At 40.1% G+C, this 22,315-nt stretch overlaps 1 protein-coding gene across 1 annotated transcript in view; it reads left to right on the top strand.

The window, feature by feature from the left end:
• myo3a (myosin IIIA) overlaps positions 1 to 22,315 on the top strand; it is a 59,737-nt gene that overhangs the window by 2,405 nt on the left and 35,017 nt on the right. The window contains exons 3-7 of the mRNA XM_080490030.1: positions 1,727 to 1,861; positions 9,661 to 9,765; positions 9,934 to 10,033; positions 16,592 to 16,668; positions 21,828 to 21,973. Of these exons, the coding sequence (XP_080346156.1) occupies positions 1,727 to 1,861; positions 9,661 to 9,765; positions 9,934 to 10,033; positions 16,592 to 16,668; positions 21,828 to 21,973 (563 nt within the window). The remainder of the gene's footprint in view (positions 1 to 1,726; positions 1,862 to 9,660; positions 9,766 to 9,933; positions 10,034 to 16,591; positions 16,669 to 21,827; positions 21,974 to 22,315) is intronic.

Raw genomic sequence — 22,315 nt, 5'->3', positions numbered from 1 at the left:
CCATATAGAAAGGCTCTGGCCTGAATCAAACCATTGGAGCAAAGGACTCCAACACACTGCTGCAAGATTTACTGACCACATGACTTAGCATTAATAAGCATAACAGCTTTTTTTCAGCTTGATTTCCAGACATAGATGTCGGAACAATAGAAGTTTCCCGGCTCTCTGATACAATCATGTAACTTTGTTTCAAACTAAAACACATATACAATCACTCCGCGCTTTGTATTGAAAGTACATTGAACTGTAGGGTTTACTTAGAAGCTTTAATAAAAAGCCCTTTTCATTCATCAAATATAGACTTCAAGTCTCATTAGTCTTTTGTGAAATTGTCACTGTTTCTCGTTATTGAGGAATGATTATGTGCAGACCACTAGTGTATAAAGACCATCATTACCATCAGTTCAATCAGTGGGATGATTGTTCCGTGGACAAGCCTATTACGTACTGTACAGCTTAATCAAGGGGTCCTTTCTACAGTATGCTTGGCTTAAGGTTATGACATTTTTCACACATCTCAGGGGAATACTTGTAATTTCCTCCTTGTTTCAGGGCCATTTTTGGTGAAAAGCAAACAGAGTCAAGTGTTGTTGCTTCAGCCTTAACACGTCGTGTGGACTGTGGCCTTACAAATAGATTGGGAGATAAATACAAGGGACCATAAGAAACGGCAGATTTCTTGTACACGATTTTGAAATAATGGATTGTTATTTTCTCAGCTGTCCTCTGCCAGTTTGAAAAGCGAAAATCACTGATCCCTGACAGAACTGCCACAAAGTTGAGCTTTGTGACGGTGGAATCCACATTTGTTCTCGGTTTTAAAGCAAGGGTGCCGAATGCGTTCATCGCCATCAATGGTAGATCGTGTTAAATTCAAAATCTATTAAAATCGTCCGAATTACATACTTTCCTCTCGTCTCAGCGTCCCACATTGGGAAGTAGTTCGAGTGAAAATGCTTTGGTGCCTGTCCACACTTAGTCTCTAGTGCTCGCCACATGTGATCTGAATTGATGTTAATGCCAGTCGTAAATGATGGAGAGTTTATAAAGAGTTCTCACAGAAGCAACTGACAAAGTTGTTTGCGCTTGTAGTAAAAGACATACGTGGTTGAGGGCTGCAGAAGTCGTGTGTCTTGGGAATCTCCAGCGTAAAGAGAAATAGTGTTGCAGAGACTAATTCTGATCTTTTTGCAGATTGGGACGATCAAGAAAAAGTATTTTTGCATTTTTAGTTGCAACAAAGCTTTAAAGGGGAAAAAAATGTTTTGGGGACAATTCACTGGATTTTGAACTGGAAAGTGGGATCATGTTGAATTTGTACTTGAGTTCATTTTTATTTATGTTTCAATTATTTCAGGTCTCTAGAGGAGATATAGAAATAACTTTCATATATCATCTGTCTTTGCACTGAAACAAAGGGGAAATACTAGAAATTGAGTTTTTTTTTATTTGGTAATATTCTGAATATAAGACTAAGTTTTGTTTGTTTTTTCTTCTGGGAAATTGGCCTGAGGTTGTCTTATATTCGAACCAATACGGTATTATTTTGCTGTCATTTTACCAGTTCGGCCCATTCAAGATCAAACTTGGCTGAATAATGTGGGTTTGATACCCCTGATCAGAGGTATGGTTAACTTAGCTTAACATGAAAATATCTGGTGTGTCTCCATTTAAAAAAAATTATTTGTGGCTTCAACTTCAACTGATTTGTAAACCTGTCTTTCAGGACATCGATGAGGAGATCGAAGCAGAATACAACATCCTCAAAGCTCTATCCGACCACTCCAATGTCGTCAAGTTTTATGGGATGTTCTACATGAAGGATGTGAAATGTGGCGATCAGCTGTGGCTCGTACTGGAGGTAGGACCATGAAACCCATCGTGCATGTCTCAGAACTGCAGCAGATTTCTAAATATTTGACCAACAAATGAAACTTTGAAAGTTTGACTGTATTGTACCTTTGATATTTTACCCCATCAAAGGTAGTTTTCCAGCAGCACAAGGCTAATTTAAGAGCAAAAGTAACGGCAGATACCGTGGCAACATACCGTGCAGACAGAGGACATGCAGGTGCAGGTTAAAGGTGTGATTGTTCTTCACGCAGCATGTCTGGCCAGGTATACGCCGCAGTGACCAAATCTGCCAAGGGATTGTGTAACAGTTTTAGCCACCACAGGCCGTCTCTGAGTTTACTTATAGGCCACCTGGGGGATTTGGTCCCAGGCCATTCAGCATCACGGGGGCGAGGATGAGCTTGCGTGCCCAGCAGCTCCCTGCTGAGAGCTGCAGAGCAGGGATTTCTGCTCACAAGGGCTGTCTCACCGAATTACTTTATACACCTAAAAGGTTGCAGCACAAGTTGAAGCCTTGTTCTGTTGTTACTCTGCGATACACTGAAGCCATGTATTCGCCACCTGCATGGATGTCCGTTTTCTCGCCCCTCATAAGGTGAAGAAGTAATGTGATGCAGGTGTGATATTGCCCAACAACAGTTTGAAGGGGACCTTGATGCAGCAGGAAAGGTCTCGCCTCCAGCTCCCCGGCTCTCCCACTTTCATATTTCATTGCTTGCCGAAGCCCTTTTGAAATGTCAAGCTGCAGACAAACATGTAATGGAGGTCGAGCTCAGAAGAGAAAACGTGTTTGTGGGGTCCAACACAGTGTCACGTATCGCTTTTCATTTTGCCTTTGCACGGAGTGGTCTTGTAATTTGTGTCCCTGCTTTGACAGAAAACAGTACAAACGTGTCTGATTGAACTCGGTCAGCATTTTGAGGAGGGTTGATAAAAAGTAACACAGAGAAACAGTCTTGGACTGTGGGAACACAGTTTGCTTAACCTCTTCTTCAGGAAACTGCACCCTGATTATAACGTGTTGATCTGCACTTATGTTTATTTTTTTTCATTTGTAACAACTTGTTTCTGTAAAAAAACAAAGATATAGCTTAAAAAACCCTAAAAGTTTCTTACAGTTTTTTGAATTTGGTCTTTTACGCTGATTTGTATCCATTTTGTCTGTTTTCATGGCAAAATTGTGATTATTGTACAAAATCTGTGCGCAAAAGTTCAACTATTTTTTATACATTGCAAAACACGCACAACAGTTTCAGCAGTATAGAGCATGTAAATTATGATGAGCTTCAACACATCTCTGGCTGCTGTGCGTTCGCCCTGCTGCTGCCGCTGTTGCTCCGTTTTTCTGTCATCCGGTCCGGCAGTGTGGGAACAGAATGTCCATATTTCTGTAATCCAAGCTTCAGTGGGCTTTGCTTCAACAGCAGCAGTGTTACGTTAACCCAGTAGATAGCTTTCACCTCCGCTTCTTGTGTTTCTGCGTCTTTTCATCGCCGTTCTTCCTCCCGACCTTTGCAGGGAACCCTACAATTACTTCCCTCAGATATCGAGACGCCCAATAATCAGACAACATGCTTCATTAGTCCGAGGTATTATCTTTGTGTTTCTGCATCATGCTAATTGATTTTTATCTGGCAGGGTTTAATTCCGTTGAGGAAAACAAAAAAAAAAACACAAATCAGTTTTGCTGTTTGCTCTGTGGCCACATGTTCACTTTCCTCATGCAAGAAATCTGCAGCCAGCAGTCCAAATCTGGTGGATAATCCTGAAATCACTGCCTGACAGTTCTGTGTGTGTGTGTGTGTGTGTGTGTGTGTGTGTGTGTGTGTGTGTGTGTGTGTGTGTGTGTGTGTGTGTGTGTGTGTGTGTGTGTGTGTGTGTGTGTGTGTGTGTGTGTGTGTGTGTGTGTGTGTGTGTGTGTGTGTGTGTGTGTGTGTGTGTGTGTGTGTTCTGAAGTGGGTGCACATGGGGTGTGAAAGGACAGGAAAGTGTGTAGCAGGGTGGTCATTCACCATGGTTACTGTCCCTCCTTTGGAAACTGCAATTTACCATACTTTCGCCGCCCCTTGCACTGGCAGTAGACCGCTCATTATGAGGAGAATTCATACAAATTGCATCCTCTACTTTGTTAGCTCTTTTGTTAGCTTTTGGCTTTGGCTCTGTAGTGCACCCCTTTATGAGCGCAGATGTGGGGCCCGAGATGAGCAAGCTTTCATGTATGGAGGACTAATATTGCTGGCATCAGGGGGGGGGCTTAAAAATACTTCAAACGTAGCCCCGATGGAGTGACTTTTATGCTCTAATTGAGCATAAGAAGCTGATTTGGATGCGCATTTCATTTGCGAGACCCCATGTTACAAGCGGTGAACCTGCTAAATGGGAGCTAGCAGCTTTTAACAGAGCTTTTTAAAGAGGTGTCTCCCATTATGCCGAAGTTAAAAAGGCTGTAATACTAAATTGAAATTGCATCACTCCGTGGCCACATTGCAGTTTTAGGTCTGAACCAAATTGGTTGTTCGGGGAAAGTAACTCCTTTGTTGTTTGCTCCGGTGATTGCCTCGCTTCTGATGGCAAGAAGTGTAGGAGTAAAATCTTGTTTTTCATACACAGCTGAAAGCTTCTATATGATGCTTCAACAATAGCCTGTAAACTGGAAATAAGCTGTTTATTACAGGAACTAGTTCTTTCCAAAGCTTTACTTTACTAACAAGAAAGATAAACTAGAAAGTGGCATCCTTCTATCTTTTAGTTGCTTCAGTTAAGGCTGTCTTTATAATGTGAACATGGATGTGTTGTTGTGGTGTTACTGTGACACTGTGTGGGTCTGTTTAATAACTGATTCACTCTTCAAATTCACTAAGTAACATCATTTAGTGGGAGGAAGATGCTCTATAATCTGCAGTTCTTTAAACGATCTGTGAGTACAAAGAGAAGCAACGATAAAACAGTGCAGATAAACTACAAGCTTGCAGAACAGTCTAATGTTCAAGTAATGCTGCTTATAAGGAGAACATGCTAATGATGCTGTCATTTCTGTAAAGGGATGTTGTTTTCAAAACATCGCTGTGTAAACTTGAAACTTTTTGTGTAAAACAGACCTCAGATTTCAAGGTGAAACTCCTCTGATATCAATGCGTTATGATTGTAAATTAAGTATAATAATGACAGCGACATGCAAACCTTTATTCATTTCCCTGAATCCCCATATTTTCCACAGAAAATTGGTTCGTTGACATTTCTAGAATGTTTTGGTTGAAGACCCTGTGAAAGTCGACCGTGCACCGCTGAGTCTCACACCTTCCCCCATTAGTGCGTGTCCTGCGACTTCCCCGCAACCTCTGCAGTCATCAATTGACAATGAGCTTTAAAATGGCATTCCTTGTTCAGACTTTTCAAATAACGGTGGCAGAAAGCAGACACCTCAGCTATTATGTCCGCGTAAACGATAAGGCCACAAGGTACAAGGTAACAATGAGGGCGCCTTTCTCTGGAGACCGTCCAATGTGTCACACACACACACACACACACACATGCTACATACATCCTTCCTCAGCCATGTTGCTGTAAATGAGAAGAGCACAATGCAGATTTTCATTAGCAGGAAATCAAAGACGGGCAAAGTCGGCACCTGCATCTTTACATTTGTTTTATCTATTTCTTCTACCTGTCTTTGATGGGCTGCTTTCATTTACATGACTAAACCAGCACCTGAACTCATTTGTGATGGAGGCCGTCCTGCTCAGTATTCAATATATTCAGGTTTTTCTTTGAAAATCCCGTCTTCCTGTTCACAGTCATGTGATTTGTAAGATATGGATGGATCTTAGCGTGCGTACACTATTAAACTAAATATTACGACTGCTTTTTAAGTGGGAAAATAGATGTGCGTATATCTGTAGCTCAAGTAGCTCTTTGAATCCTATAATTAAGACTATCAGGACTGACAATTCACTGTAAGGTAAACATTACTACGAGAAAGGTTTATATCTGTGAGTGAAGGCTCCGATTTCCTGTTAGTAAGAAATTCAGCCTGAGATTTATTGATTTCCGTTTTGTTTTGATCATGGTCAAGCGTGTACTCATTGTTTCAGTTTTCTGTATTCATAAGCAATCTAGTTAAAGTTTGTTTTGTCCACCTCACGATTGTGAAGATGCCCCTCGAAAAGAAATTTAAAAAATACCATATTTCAATGCTATAGAAGGGATAGGAAATGTCAGTTAAATCCAAGAGTTAAATCAAAGCAGCTCTGAATGTTTATATGTTGCTTAGGCCCTGCGGAGATTTAGGTCTTCGCCTCTTCCTCTAATAATTAATGCTCATGTCCAGCATCGCTTCGTGGATGTGAGCATTGAGCGCTAACGTTTAGCGCAGCTAAATCTGGGGCACCGGGGCCCCTCATTAATATGGATCTGTCCGTCTGCCCCGTGTAATTTAATGATGACAGGTGATATAGCGGCGGTGATGTGGACTGACGTCAGGCGCCGCTCGCTGTCAGCCCGTGAAAACCTCTGCGGTATTCTCAGACTAACTGCAGTTTGTCTGCACGTCCAGTAGCAGCGAGGAGGAGTGATTAAGCTCCCGGTGTGGCAGCTGAGATACACGCCATCCATCCAGCAGCAGCCCTCTGGGCTCCTGATAGATGGCTGGATTGATAGGCAGATAGAGAAACACACATTGGGCACAGTGATGAAAACTTATTCCAGCGCTTCGTCAAGGTCAAATACTTTCTACAGTCTTGGCATCAAGTGCAGAGACAAATTACAGAGCTTCTGTTTGGACATGTTAACATCGCCTCTAAAGTCAAATTACTATTCCATATATACTGTATATATACAGAAGGAATAAAACTGTCTACAAATAGGTACTGAACGGCAGAGAACAGCAGCAGAGAGACTCACACTGACTTTCAAACAGAAATAAGTGAGTTTTATAAAAAACCAAAATTCATCCAAACTCATTTTTTTAAATTGTATCTGGTGTAGGCGTAATGAAGATAAACTTGTAACATAGGCTGTAGTGTAACAGGTATGACAGCTGCGGGCCTGTACAACAGGATTTAGCCACTCAAAGTAAAAACCTCGCAGCTCTGATAATACTGTTTAGTCTTTAATGTGGTGGTAGTGGTTGACAATTTACGACAAGTGTGAGACCATACTTGGATACAAGTACAACCAAAAAGACACACAACACCAAAAACTTATACCAGTCACTTAAGTGGACATATGAATACCACAATGAGACATGGAAACTTTATAAATACACTCAATGACTGTATACACTGTCTCAATTCTCTGCTGCAAACAGGCTCAGTTTGACCAAAAAGGCAAAAGTTCAATATGAAGACATTAAATCACAACAAGGAGACACTGAATTACCCCAAAATGATGCAAAATGTATCTAAAGAGAATTCGGCCAAAAAAATGTCCTATAGAAAGAAGAGAACTATCACAAACAGACACAGACTTCCATCAAGGAGTCACAATATTACTTCATAATTATACCCTTCAGAGGTGTTTTTAATTACTATTTTCAGGCAACAAACACTGCAATTTCTTTATTTTTCATAAAAGTGAGATGGGCGTAAGGTGGGATGTGTGTGTGTGTGGGGGGGGGGGGGGGTTATGATGAATCATAATTACAGGAATAAGATGGCAATTTGTAGATAGCATGTAAAATAATGAATATATTGAAATAAATTCATGCATTAAATGTAATGTTGATAAAATAAATCCTAACGAATGCAGAGGCTTAAAAACAATCCTTATTATTTTGTCCTGAACTTCACCTGTAGATCAGGTTTAAAATTAATTTCTTTCATTATGAAAACACCAGGTACTAGATACAGTATGTGTGATTCATCACTCTGGATGTGTGAGAGGTGAAACTTCTGCTCCGCTTAAATTTCAAAGACATTTATATGACGTTGTGTGTCTGGTCCGCCGGTAAAATATCTTTATTTACTGTGCAGGGAAGATAAATTTCAACCCTCCCTCCAGTAAAAATAACTAAGCAGAAAGGGTGACCTGGAGAACAATAAACCCAGCCCTCAAAGATCAGAGAAAATTATTACTTGTCACACCAATATCAAACTTTTACTTTCACCATATTTTCATAGTGCTTTTATGGATCTGTTAGACAGTTAAAGTAATATTTATATTTATGTTTTGGACTATCCGACTGAGAGGAGGAGCCGTAGCGGAAGTTGTGGGTTTGAATCCCACTTAGACTCTCAGAAGAATTAATCTGAGAACATCACCTTGTTCTACATTAAAATGGTGGCTAGGATTTTAATCTGTGTGTTGTCATTTTAATACAACTTGTTTTACTCGACAGTATTCACTGTGGGCTTCAAATGGATGAAGCAATTTGTAGCGTCCTTTTGTTTGCACAGAAACACTGACGAGCCCTGTGGGTTGAATTATAACAACATGACAAAATGTCTCGCTGTTTGGAGATTTGGGTGCAAAACCACTAATATCATCAGCACTTGTGTTTTCTTCAGGCTGCAGGAGAAGATATTGTTTTCTAGTATAATTAAACAAGATAGCGTCGCAGTTTTTCTGTCTACTGCCTATATGCAACAAAGGTCAACATCTCTTTCCCTAAGCATCATGGGAAAGTAAACGTTGTTAGCCGCACGGTGCCTTTGTGTTCAGCAGACTTTGAATGGGAATCGAGGATTGTGACCGTAACCCTCCAATATAAAGGTTGCTTATTAATACATATTTCTGATACGTGCACACAATCCGTAATCCCTGTAGCATGAACCCTGCAGGGGACTGGTTTTTATCCTGAGTAACCACACATCTCTACTTGTTTTATAGGCTAATTAGACTTTCCGTTTACAAGTGCAGGGAAATTAGTGTAATTATAAAAAAAAAAAGAAAGAAAAGTTTTCATTACATAAAGAGGTATAATGGAAATTTCCTGTCAGACAAGACATGTTTTGGATGTGATGGGAGGTGAGAGATGTGCTGAAATGGGGGGAAAAAAACTATGAAAAAGGAGGGACGACGCATGCATGGATGATATTCTTTACCACGCCGACGTCGCAGGGATCTGTGTTTACAAACAGCGTTCATATGCAAAACTCTACAATTTGTCTTCACTTCCAGCCTCCCAGCATGGTGATTGACGTCTTGCAGCTTTTTATTCCCGTGCACCTCTGGCATCTCCCGAAGAAAGGCCCAAATTAAGGGTTATTATTGTTGCCAAGGCAACCTACGGGGTAATTTTCAGTGATTTTCCGAGAGGGATTGCTATTGACGGTGGAGTCCATGTTGAGATGCAGTATGCCACAAGAGAACACCCAAAGTGAAACATCTCTGGTGTAAAGAAGGTCTTAATGCTTTTTTCTTTTTTTTTTCTTCGCTCACAAAAGTACATTCTGTTACTTCAAGAAATGGTCTCCAATAAACAGTGGCGGGATTGTTACATGAATCATGCCATTGTATGAACACATAAGAGTACTTATTTGGGGGATAATTCGAACATGTTTGCCCTGCTTAGTAATCGCAGCATAGATAAATTATGCACACAAAAAATCACATTCTCCCTATAGGCACAATTTTCACCTCCCACTCAGCTGCCTCAGAAAGATAAGCCTCTAAAGATTGACAGAATTACTCCCAGTGCCGCGGTTTTTTTGTTGTTGTTTTTTTTTTCACTGTAAAATCGTCCTTCATCCCCGGCTGTTTTTCTCCATATCCAAAATCAGACATATTGGATCGGCTGAGCAATAAGCGCTGACTCATGGTGAGCTTTTGCCCATTGTCCTCTTTTCTTTGTTGGCTTCTCTGCTGCAGCTCTGCAATGGCGGCTCCGTGACAGATCTGGCCAAAGGCATGCTGAAGAGAGGAGACCGCATGGATGAAGCCATTATTGCTTACATCTTGCACGAGGCCCTCATGGTGAGTCTGGAGGCGGGTGGGGAAGGGAGGGAGGGGGGTGGACTGTAGTGGTCGATGGAGCACCCTCTCCCCTCTGAAAGAGGTGCTTCAGTGAAAAGAGCTTAAACAGGGCAATTTTGCAGGCAGGTGCTTGTCAAAAAAAGCTGTTAACTTTTTCTTTTTCCACAGGGGCTCCAGCACCTGCACATCAACAAGACCATCCACCGGGATGTCAAAGGCAATAACATCCTATTGACAACACAAGGAGGGGTCAAACTAGTGGATTTTGGTATGTTTTTGCAGAACCCCCCCCCCCCTTTATTTATTTTTTTTGTTGGAGCCATCCTCTAATCAGTGAAAATCCTGTTATGGCTCTATTTAACAGAAGAGGGTCAAATCCATTACCTTCAGCTGCCTGCCAGATAAATTGTGCCACTAATTAGCTTCCTTGAGAGCCTTGAATATATTTACACAACCTGACAAGGTAGCGGATGATTATACTTTTCCATTACACTCTGCCACAGACTGCAGAGGACATTGTTGCTATTCACCCGTCGCACTCACTCATTTGCTTTTTTGGGTCTTCTTAACCAAATGAGACACTCCGGGCAGCGTGGCGTAGCTCCCGGGCTGAGGGCTCATGATAGGCGAAGTGATTCGGACTATTTCCAGGAGATGACTCACCCTTGTTTTCTTCGGGCGCTGCAAAAAACCAGCTGCCTGTTTTCATTACAAATAAAATCCCCACTCAACTTGTGTGTCGGTTCACATTTAGTCTGCTAAATTGTGGGCTTCTCTTAAAAGCTTCTTCACTAACCGTGAAGCACAAAGTGCAGAGCTTTTATATTAGGAGGCGGGCGTGCAAGGAGGAAGAGGAGGGGGTATTAATGGAATCGCTTAATATTTGAATGTGAAGTAGCTGATATGGAGCAGGACCCCTCTTTGTCTTTCGAGAAGCTTCTTTCTCCTCTCAAGGCCGACGTAGAAACTCTCGGCATAAGCGTATCGCAATAATTGTGAAGACGGTAAGATTTGTGGTCTTCACTGATGAAGAAGGTAGAGTGCACTTCAAAATACTTCACAGCAATCGTCTCTGGATCTGGTGTGGTTCTGTTTTTTTTTTATTGTTTTTTTTTTTAAGGTTTTTGATGTTTTACTTGTAGGCACAGCAAACAGTAAAAAACAATCAGCTAACACATAACAGAAACAAACTGTTTCAGGCCCCGTTTCCATGACGTTTCAAGTGAAAACGTTTTTTTTTTACACGTTCTAATTTCAGAAATTCTGTCCGCAGAAATGCTGAAAACAATGCACTATAAACATTAACCATAAGTTGGACTGCTACTACAGGTGACTCTCAACTATAAAACTACCAATTCCCAGGAGAATATGGACCGGGAGTCATGACAGTCTGGAGGCGGCCATTGTTGGGAATTGAACCGGTGAACTTCTGAAAACAAACTCACCTCTCTAATCTCTAGGCCATCGCACAAAATCAAGACATGGAAGTGTAACAGTTACAACACCTGCAGGCGATACGAAAAAGAAATAAGAGATATTCTATATCAAAATCAATTCATGAGCTGGAGAATGACTTTGTTTCTGCCAATAACAATAATATCTTTTACGGATACGTACTGGGGAGTCTGTCAATCAATCAAATGTTACAACTCGGTGTGAGATAAAGCCTGTGCAGCTTGAGTTTAAGGGCGCATGTTAATGGGGTTGATGCTCCCACACCGTGATTTTAAAGGTTTCTTGCATTCGGCTTACAATTGAACAGAAGTAGTTTAAAGTTCTCAATTAATTAGTTGCGCAGACCCCAAAATGCTTAATTTAAAACGCTCTCATTTAAATGTAGAGTCCAACAATCACCTGTAACATTGAACTAAACACTGTAGTCATGCAGCTGAGATTTCTACGTAGCTACAGGTTATTTTGATAATGTTGGTTTCTTCTAGTCATTGTTTTTTTTTTTTCAATTACAGTCAGCCGTTCCAGTTGTCGCAGTGTTACAAGTCACAAAAACAAGCACGTTCCCGTTTCAATTTTAGAATTAAATTAAAAATGTTAATTGTAGACTTTTGTTCATTTAATTAATGCATGTTATATAGTAATCTGCTTCATTTACAAAGAAAGGAACTAACTTTTAATGTTTTCTTTTATTCCGCATGGTATCTCAGAATTGGATTTTCTACACTGTTAGAAATTTAAAAGAAAAAGAGAGGAGATGAGAGAGAAAAGACAGTGTTTTGAAAGTAAAGCGAGCAGCTCCAGCTCCATCAAGGCAACTTTGCTGTACTTTGTGACCTTTGTTTTGAAAAGCTTCAACAGGAGTGACAACATATCTGAAGTATAACAAATATTGTTGATACAAACAATTTCTTTTGATAAGTGTCAGTTGAACCTCTGCCTAAACATATAAAATTATATTTGATGATGACCTGAGTCAAATATTGTTTTCAAAATAATATACTTGTTTACAATTTAAGAGTAAAGATAGTCTACTAGAAATGTAGTTTAAGTTTGGTAAAGTTTAGACATAAGCATTTGTTTTGTATAATGTAGTTGTTTAACAAACAATAATAAGTATAATTCAGTCTATGATAAAACTTGTAGTTACTAAATAACTAAAATGCTCATATACCCATGATACTGCACGTTTTGAATTATAGATTCGTATCCAATGAAATTGTCTTAAATCATGTTTTGAAGAACCTTTTTTGGTTAGGCACAGATTGAATTTAGTGAGTGAGGTTTGGAGCAAAAGGCTGTCGGCTCTTATGCCATCTACACACTGCGCAATTTTAGCAATCTTACAAGTTCACCACGAGCCACACTGTACGACATGAAACTGATAACCTTTGGACATGACATGAAGTTTGCTGTGTGCAGATTGCACGATAAAAACACAAGCTGAATCGCAGCGTATGATGCACGTGACTCAACGTGATTGCGGAAGAATAATATTCCATTCCAGAAAAGGGAATTTTGTCTCCAAAAAGTTTTTGTTTACGTCCCACATACTTTTTTTTTATGCATTTTTGTCACAATTCACTTATGATTGTTATCTTTTTGGGGTGGAGCAAAAATGCACAGTGTGTAGCGTTACAGTAGATGTTTATTTGAAAAGATCGGACTCCAGGCAGCGCGCCAACACTGAACCATTCCTTCTTAAATAAACAGGAGATGTTGTATCGTAGAACATCTTATCAAGTGTCTGCTGTTTCTCTAGCTAAACCTATAATTAATGTCCCAGATAGGAGGGATACAGTATCTTTGGAAAGAATTTATGACATAAAAGTGTTGCCGGTTTCTGCAGAGATCAACTTTGGCATCATGATGTTGCTCAGTGCTGGGCTCCGGAAACACAGATAGGAAGTAATTGCATTTACAGTTATGACATTTTATCATTGATAAAGCATTACTGCATTAATTTTGAACCGTAAGGGTAATTGCTATAAAGCAATGATGCCATCGATCACCACTGGGTCAGAATCTCCCACTTAGTTTATCTTCTCTGAGTATATTTGCTGTATCTTCTCTCATATATATATATATATATATATATATATATATATATATATATATATAATTTATTTATTTATTTTTGCTTTTCAAAATGTGTGCATGTGGTTTGGGAAAGGATTTGGAGGCAATTCAGAATTTTGTTGAAATTTTGACTGAATGGTAAAATATTTACAAGTCAGGTCTCATATACGGTCGGTCCTGACTCATACGACAACTTAATTCCTTTTTTTGGAATACCACTATAACAAGTAGATTTACTTTACTAATTACTCAAAAAAAAAGTAACACGTTTTTAGGAAACCTTTGTCGATCTATTTGCCATTTGCTTTGCAGTTGGTGAAAGTTAGGGTGATCATATTCTGTTTTAAGCAAAATAGGACACTTGGCCTCAGGTTACTTACCGTAAATAATATTCACAGTTGCCTCATATTGTTAGGATCTGGAAATTTGGAGTTCTCTGTATGTAAAGGAAGTTCAGATGCACAACAAATAGAATCTCTCTATTATCAAAGACAGATTGAATTAATGTTTCTTTCTGACAATCAGTGATACAAAATTAACTTCTTAAATCTCTGGAATGAAGTACTGTACTTTCCAGACTATAAATTGTACAGCAAAATAGGTTGTATCTATCAAAAACTAGGAGAAAAATAAAACTGTCAGCCATATGTGGTCGTAATGAGGATATTACAGTGATTAGCAGCATTCTGTTTTTGTCCTAGATGGTATGTACTCTTATACTTTGATGATAAAATGCTTCTGGATATAAGTTGCATGACCAGCCAAACAAATGAAAAAAACTGTGACTTTTAGTCTGGAAAATACAGCAACATAGAAACAATTGGTGTTTTGTATGGTATATTAAAAGCCAACAGTACAATCAAAGTCTTACTTGTAATTATTCAATAATCTTGATTTAAAAAATAAAAAAAAAAGAAAGAAATCCGGCTTTTATTAAAAAAAAAAAAAAGGCTTCCTTGCGCTTTTGCATTTTCTTAGTAAATTAGACGGAACGCTGCTCCAATGTTGGCGATCATATTATTTCTGACTGCTTGTATGTATGTATGTATGTATGAGTGTCTGCTAAATCACATGCAACAAAGCACCAGTCTATATAAATACTGTGTATGTCCTTTGGAACACAATGAAATCCAGACAATTTCATGAATTGATAAAACCCCCGAGGACTCCCTGGACAGTGGACACATAAAGGGGATGTTTGGTCACTTTAGTAAAGAGAGGGAGGACTGACTAAAAATATCTGTGTGAAGCTGCCCCCTCCTGTAACACAATGTAATGTAATCATGTAATTCTCATGAAACCAAGGCGGAAGCAAACACGAGCCGATAACGCTCCCCGTGTTTTAATCTGCTGCTGATGTCTTTGCTGAGGGAAAGGTTTCTAATTATCTATACAAAAAGTCTTTTGTATTCTGCTGTTTTACATCTCTCTGCTGACGGTCCAAGTTTGTATCGGGTATGTGACGTCAGTGAGAATGACAAACTAGAAACCTTGAGGAGGAGGCGAGCAGAAAATCCTGAAGCGTGTGCGTGGAATGAAGAACTTGAAGAGTGACGAAAAGCGCAGAGTGAGAGTGTCGGACTCGGCGCCATGCGCAGGCAGCGCGTCACAGCTGGGATTAATGGTTTTTCATGCAGAGGGGCGCATGCTACACTAAGCAGCTGAGCAGATAAAGCCCCCGCAGTGACTCATCACCAGCGGAGAAACAAAATAGCAAAGAGATGGACCCAAAAAGGAGCAGTGGAAGAATGAGGGGAGCTGTTCGTTCATGAATATTCTAATTGACAGCGTTATCTCTGTGATGATTATTAAGTGTGGCCCACCAGGCTCCTCTCCGGGCTAATGTAGTGGAAACAGAGGGACTGTGAAAGCTTTAATGGTGGTGGGGGGGCCTTTGTGTTCCCGTACTCCCACACACTGATGAATCTCACATGTGTGTATTATAGCAGGCGTGCGTGTGTTTGTGTGCGATTTGCAGAGGAAGTTTAGCCTCCGATTTCTACGTGACTGCATCCATGTCAAGCTGCAGGTTTGCTCCCACTAATGTGAGCTGATGGTTATGTCTCCTGGTTTGGTGGTTTGACAGCAGCGTGACTCTGTGTGTGCGTGTGTGTGCGTGTGTGTGCGTGTGTGTGTCAGCCTTATACATATATCCCTTCCTGCATATGATTATAATCCCTTTTGATATTTGCAACAGAAGTGTTTTCCTTTGCACTGCTCGTCCTGGTGTTCCTCTCCACTCATTGCTTTAACCCCAGGCACAGAAAAGGCTTTCATAGCTTGGTTGGAATTAGATTCATGTTCATGGTCTTGTTTCTGGATGAGGAGTGGACACACACGTCCTGCGCACATTTTTTTTTTTTTTATGTTGAGCAGATTTTTACACATGTCACCGTCTGGATTTTTCCCCACATTAGCCTTTCATTTCCTCAAAGCTTTTTTTTTTTTTTTTTCCTTATGTGCCACGTTTGACTGCTTAAACACCTTCTGCAGACAATCAGAGCGGCGTTAAATCTGACTGAATCTTTTGCAGAATCTTATAACCACGCGACGTACAAAACAAAGGCTGTGCTCTGCTGCAGTGTGCATCAGTGCATCACCTTTTGTTTGTGGGCAGCTGCTTTTGTCTCCGGGCTCTGCGTTTGTCCTGGTTGCTGCTCTCAAGCTCGAGCCAGCCCTGGGATACATCACCGTGCATTGTAACACTGATTCGTCTGGACTGGGCCGAAGTCGCGATTGTGGGTCAGCATGTTCCATGTCAGGCTTTTTACTGCACATTAACACACACATTCATACACAAGCCGCCCTTCTCCTCCCTGCAGCCCCAATTTCTGCAGATATTTTTTCTGTCTGTGACGTGACGGCTGGAACGTGACGTGGTCTCCTGTAGCACGAGCTGCAGCATCTCTAATACGTGATGTTCTTATCTGACAGGACATGAAATGTCCCTGGCTGGTAAAGCTTGCTTCCAACTGAAATGCATTCATATGTTGTCGTGAGACGTCAGAGAAAATCACTTGCAGCCGCTTGAGGATTTGCTATTCAAAGCAATGAATCATTTGGAGGAAATGAAAACACAGATGATCGATGTTTCTGTGTGTATGCAAACGTTTGCATGTCTGTGTTGTTTTCCTCGACTTTATACTGACAGCTGCGTTAGTGGGGGCAAGAAATCTCTGAGATGTTCCCCTTTTCCATTGATCACGACTTAAACACAAATCGTGGAAGTTATTGAGGTGATTGCCCCCCCCCCCACCCCCACCCACTCCCTAAATGTGCGTCCTCTTCCCTGCAGGTGTTTCAGCCCAGTTGACAAACACCCGTCTGAGGAGGAACACGTCTGTGGGGACTCCGTTCTGGATGGCTCCTGAGGTACAGTGAAACCGGCCTTTAAACGCCTCCTCTTCTTTCCACTACATTAGCCGGGAGCACATCCCAGTAGGCCACCGTTCATAATCATCGAAGAGATAACACTGTCAAATGTAGTGTGTATGGACACAATGGAATGGACAGCCTTCATCCTTCATCTCTTATCTAATCATGGCTCAGTGCACTAACAGTACATATAGGCGCTGAAGAGAAATTGTGGTCATTTTGTACAAGTACATGAGTTTAATCATGGTGGGCTTGTGTAACTTTGTCCTGTGAGGTGGACTCTACACTGCTTAACGTGCTTCACAATGTCAATGAGAGTGTTGATCTTTTTATTTTATGACACTTCTCCATTTTCACCATGTTTTTAAATGATTACCATTTAGAGTTTAGCCTTATAAAACCATTATCTCCATCTCATAAACCTTTTTAAATATGTCTCGTGGTTTTATAAATTTTTTTCCAAAGGCACCTATCCAGGGTTTAACTTGCTGCTCATGCATCTTCTCTGAGTATAAACTCTATCTCTCACAGTGAAGCCACTTTGTCAGCAGATCAAACAAAGCACAGCAAATAATTGTATTCCAAATCATAAGCACTATTGAGCTGTAGAACTTCACAAGGATGAAGTTGTTGGGTTTTGTAAACAAGTAAAACCATCACAAAAGGCAGGCGATTGAGTCCTACAGTTTGTCTTAATCCTTATTTAATGTTTACACATGTTAGCGCTATGGTTATTTTTTTATCATTCTAATTAGTCTCTATTACAGTCAGTGCCGCAAATGTATGATTTGTTAGAATAAATAATAATTTCAAATTCAACTTAATCTAACTTTATAATGATTTTAGTGGGGAAACATTACATGAAATATCATTTAATTTAAAGCACATTGAATCATCAGTGAAAGCCAAAATCGCCTGTTGTTTCGACCGTCCCCATTTCGCCTCTCCATAAATCACACCCTGCTGGTATCATTATTTTCTCTGTTTTCATAAATTCTGCCAGACTATTTCTCCTACCCGGTTGCCTTCTCGCAGCCTGAGCATGCCGTAGTAACAGCCACTTATTTGACAACAATTTTGCTCTTCCACTCCTCTGCTGGTGCTAACAATCGGGTGATAATAGACATTTACATTAATATGTTGGCACTAAATAATGATAAGAAAAAGGGGTCTCATTTTCAATAACCACAATCAGATCAACTTTATCAACATGTCTCTTTGTGTTACAAGGATACCTGAGCAAATAGCACACAGTCGTCAGGAACCAGGACACATACCATCATGCATTTAGGATAAGAATAGCTTTGTTGCATGCGAACGCCATATCCTGAAAACAGTCGATAAGATTCATGTAAACACACCGACTAATTGAACAAGCTTGTGGCTCGCTTCACAATAACATAGGAACTGGTCGTTGTCGTGAAAGGCCTTTTTATTACCGGGCACCATCCGGTCACGAGTAGTATTTGTGAATAAACATAATCAGAAATAAAAGATTGCGCAGACAGCGCGAATGCCGAAAACAAATGAAGATGTGAGCGGATGAAGTCCAAAATCACTTCCTGGCTGCTCATAATGAAAAGAGGTTCTTCAGCCATAAAAAAAGTCCTTAGAAATACTTTCTTCTGTTGAGCTGCCGAATCTTGCAAACCTCCAAACACAAGTTCAGTTCTTGAACCTGTAGTACAACACTGCTCGAGAATCAGTATGAATGAATGACTGGGTGGATTTATGAATGAATAGCGGGACAGACTTACTGATGTACAGTTTTCAGATTAGATGGATCTTTGAATATCATTTCTATCCATTGCACATTTATATCCTCAGTGACCAATGCATGGTCAACAATAATTGAACTAAAGTCAATAAAAGGTAACTCTTATCACTGTTTATGGAGCAAATCGTAAAGTTATAAGAATATATCAATAATTACTGGGAATATTTTTCATTGGGCTCCTGACTTGGTTTAAAAAGCTATGTATTGTATAATTTAGTCAGTATTAATTTTAACTTAAAATGCATGATAACTTTAATTAGCATAAAAACATAAAACTTTGACAAAATAGACAAATCAATGCATCATATTTGATCACGTGCAGTGTCACTCTCACTTAAGTACCATTTATGGACTGTACTACTCAATAGTACCAAAAGTGTCCAAATGGGATTCAATCATATAATCTTTGACAGATATACTATTGGTAATGTATCCAATTTTAATCTATCATTCTGTTTGTTTGTTTGAAATGTTTATTTCGAATGTCAAGGTACGAAAACCAAAAAAAAAAAAGGAAAAATCTGTATATTGTCAGTTCTATTTCTTAAAGTATTTTTTTCAGTAAAAAGTCAATGAGTGCAGTAACATTAACAGTTTTTTCAGTTTCCCTTTTCCGGCTGCTATTTATCTGCCCTGTTTTTATATCTGTAGCGCATCATAAATGACAATATCCTGAAGAATTACACAGCTGAAAATATTCAGATGCAGTTTGTTAACTTTTGTTTGCTTTCATTGCTGCGAGTAGCAGAACCTGTTATCCAGAAAGCTAGACTATAACAGTTTAGGGAGCCTCTGTGGAGCTACTAAGTAATATTTCAGGACTCTTTTATCCATTTTTACATGTTTGACATTTGAAGTCTGTTAGAAACACCCTCATGTATCATCCTTGGTATAATATAAAACTTTCGAAGTGGAAAAGTGACTGAAATTTCATATTTCAACATTTATTACTTAGAAAATAAAAATCATAAATGGATTTCTGTAAATATTTCAATAATTTCATTACATACCAAACACTACTGAGTCTTTCAGTATAATGCGTCATTTGTAATTACAGAAAAGGTTCAGATATTTCACTATTTCAAAAGATTTGGTGTATTAAAGTATAAGAATTCTCGTGAATTTTCACCTATCTCAAACATTTAACCAAAAATGGTGGTTTAGATTTTAAGAAAAGAGAAAAGCCTGTTGTCTCTCGCCGGATTAAGGTGTAGACAGGTGTAAGACGGCAAACTTCAGGTAAGACCATATTTGCCTACAGAGGGAGCTGTGTGAAATCTTATCAACTGCCTGAAGAGCTGCACTCTCACGCAATAAAAACTATGTCTCTGTGATGGGTCCGTGATGGGTTATAACAGGAATCTTTAATGACCTTTTGCCTTTGGGTAGCACTTAAAAGCATTTTGTTGTATTTACAAGGATTTAATGCATCTCTATTTGCTGCATCTCTAAATTAATGCAAACCCACAGGCTTTTTGGAACTTTATTTTATTTTTTATTATTATTATTATTATTTTTGTGAGGAATTTTTTTTTAAACTGGGATGAAATGTTCTTAAAGACACCTCCAAAAAAAGCAGTTTGAGACTGCAGCCTATCATGAAGCGACGCCCCGTTCGAAGAAGGCTCGATAACACCTCTCGTGGTTGTGACAGCACTTCCTCGCATACGTAGAGATAATGTGAATGTCAAGACAATCAGGACGGCGTGGACACGTGTTCGGGGGAAAACGATACGACACCTTTCATTTATATTTCATCGAACAGCTCTGGAAAACCTCAATAAGTAGAGGCGTCCGTTAACCGACCGTTTACATCCCATAAGAGTATCCCTCAGGAGTAGACGAGTCATTAGCAACCAGTGAAGGGACAAGATGGGTAAACTTATACTCGGCTACACTTTTCACCTCCCTCAGCCCGGCCGCTCTCCCCAAACAACTCCTACAATCAAAACGACATCTTTACATGAAGTTTGCATGAAGTGCAAATCCAGTATTGAGCTCTGTGTTCTGTATGCTGTGGAGACTTGAGAATTTCAATCTGATTTGTTTAAGAAGTTAATCGGAAAACTTCTAAGTGAGAGCTCGCCTTGTGTGGACTCAGGATGTCAACGCCTTCAGCAGAAAAGGTTTACGCATGTCAGGAGTAAGATCTGTGATGTGGGAGCTTCAGTTTTGTTTACATGGTCCCAGGAAACAGGATTACGCTGACCTTCCATGAAGGATAACATATAGAACAGCTTTCATTGGGGTACAGTCATACCAACTTCTGAAGACTTGTTTACAGAGCTTTGAGTTTCTGGGTAAGTTGCATCAACTCTGCATTATGTTACATAGTTTAATTTGGGAGAGATGTTCTTAACTCACTGAATTCTTCATGGCCTATTAGTCACACTGTTTCACAGTAGCTTCATTACCATCTCTGCTGTTTTTTTATAGTTGAATTCCACATTTTATTTTAGTTCCTGTTGTTGTGCGTCTCCCTGTGATCGACTGGTCACCTGTCCCGGGTTTATTTTGCCTTCTCCCGTAATCGGCTTAGATCAGTTTCTGGAGCCTGAATTTCTTGAGGTTGTATTGAAAATGTATTGAGGGATGATTTCTGCCTTCCATATACAGACAAATGTCACCTCTTCATGATATGAATAGGCAAGGTTAAGGCATGCTTGAAGGGGACCGTAAAGGTTAAAGTTAGGTTAGTCTCCTAGCTCTGGTCAAGATTACAATGCCTTTCCAAGACATGAATGTAGGTCAAAATGCTGCCCTGAGGTCATGGCTTTGTGATTTTGTGTGTCTGCGTGCATATGAGTGTGTGTGTGTGTGTGTGTGTGTGTGTGTGTGTGTGTGTGTGTGTGTGTGTGTGTGTGTGTGTGTGTGTGTGTGTGTGTGTGTGTGTGTGTGTGTGTGTGTGTGTGTGTGTGTGTGTGTGTGTGTGTGTGTGTGTGTGTGTGTGTGTGTGTGTGTGTGTGTGTGTGTGTGTGTGTGTGTGTGTGTGTGTGTGTGTGTGTCTGGTTAAGGGGGTACACATGCCTTCTGCTCAGATGATTCACTTGATTGGGTACCATGTTTTGCCCTCAGGACATAAATGAAATACTGCTTGTGTTTCTTGTTTCCCTTCGTTTCTGAGAGATCCAAAAAGTGGTTTAAGAATAAAGATTTAATTTGTCGAAGGTCTTTAGTTTTTGGGGTAAGGAGGTATGAATTGCACCACGTGAGTGTGAGTACACCAGTCATGAGACATAAACGTAAATATGTCTGTGTGCTTGTGTCATTTATTGTCGCAGGACTTCATAATGTCACGTCGCTCCGTTACATGCTTGCTTCTAATGTAATTTACTTTGTTTGCAAACGCTGCCACATGCTTTTTGATTGTCTCCTGCAGGTAATAGCATGTGAGCAGCAGCTGGACTCGACCTACGACGCCCGATGTGACGTCTGGTCGCTCGGCATCACCGGCATAGAGCTGGGAGATGGAGACCCGCCCCTCTCTGACCTCCATCCAATGAGAGCTCTTTTTAAAATACCCAGGTAAACATCGGGGGGGCTGTGACTTTGACCTTAGCGCCGTTGGGTTTCCTTTAACTCAGTCCTCTTCTGCCGTTCTGAGCGAGTGCCTTTAATCCAGGCATTGATTGGACTCCTGCTGTGAGAGACACTGCTAACCATCCAGCTACTGTGCTATCATAACAACTTTAATATGAAACAGGGGGGTGGATTTGTTCATGTCTTATCACCTGTTTTATGTTGACTAATTCACCACACATTTGGCTCTTATGGAAATATTTGGAGTCAACGAAACAATAACTAAGTTATTTGTATATTCTCTAGGTTTCTCTTTGTGTGTCAAGAAGCAGTTGCTGTATTTTCCAC

Source organism: Lipophrys pholis (genome assembly GCF_963383615.2).
Source record: "Lipophrys pholis genome assembly, chromosome: 20".
In the NCBI taxonomy this organism is placed as follows: Eukaryota; Metazoa; Chordata; class Actinopteri; order Blenniiformes; family Blenniidae; genus Lipophrys; species Lipophrys pholis.
The sequence above is the reverse complement of the archived record's forward strand: the minus strand, read 5'-3'. Positions and strand labels throughout refer to the sequence as shown.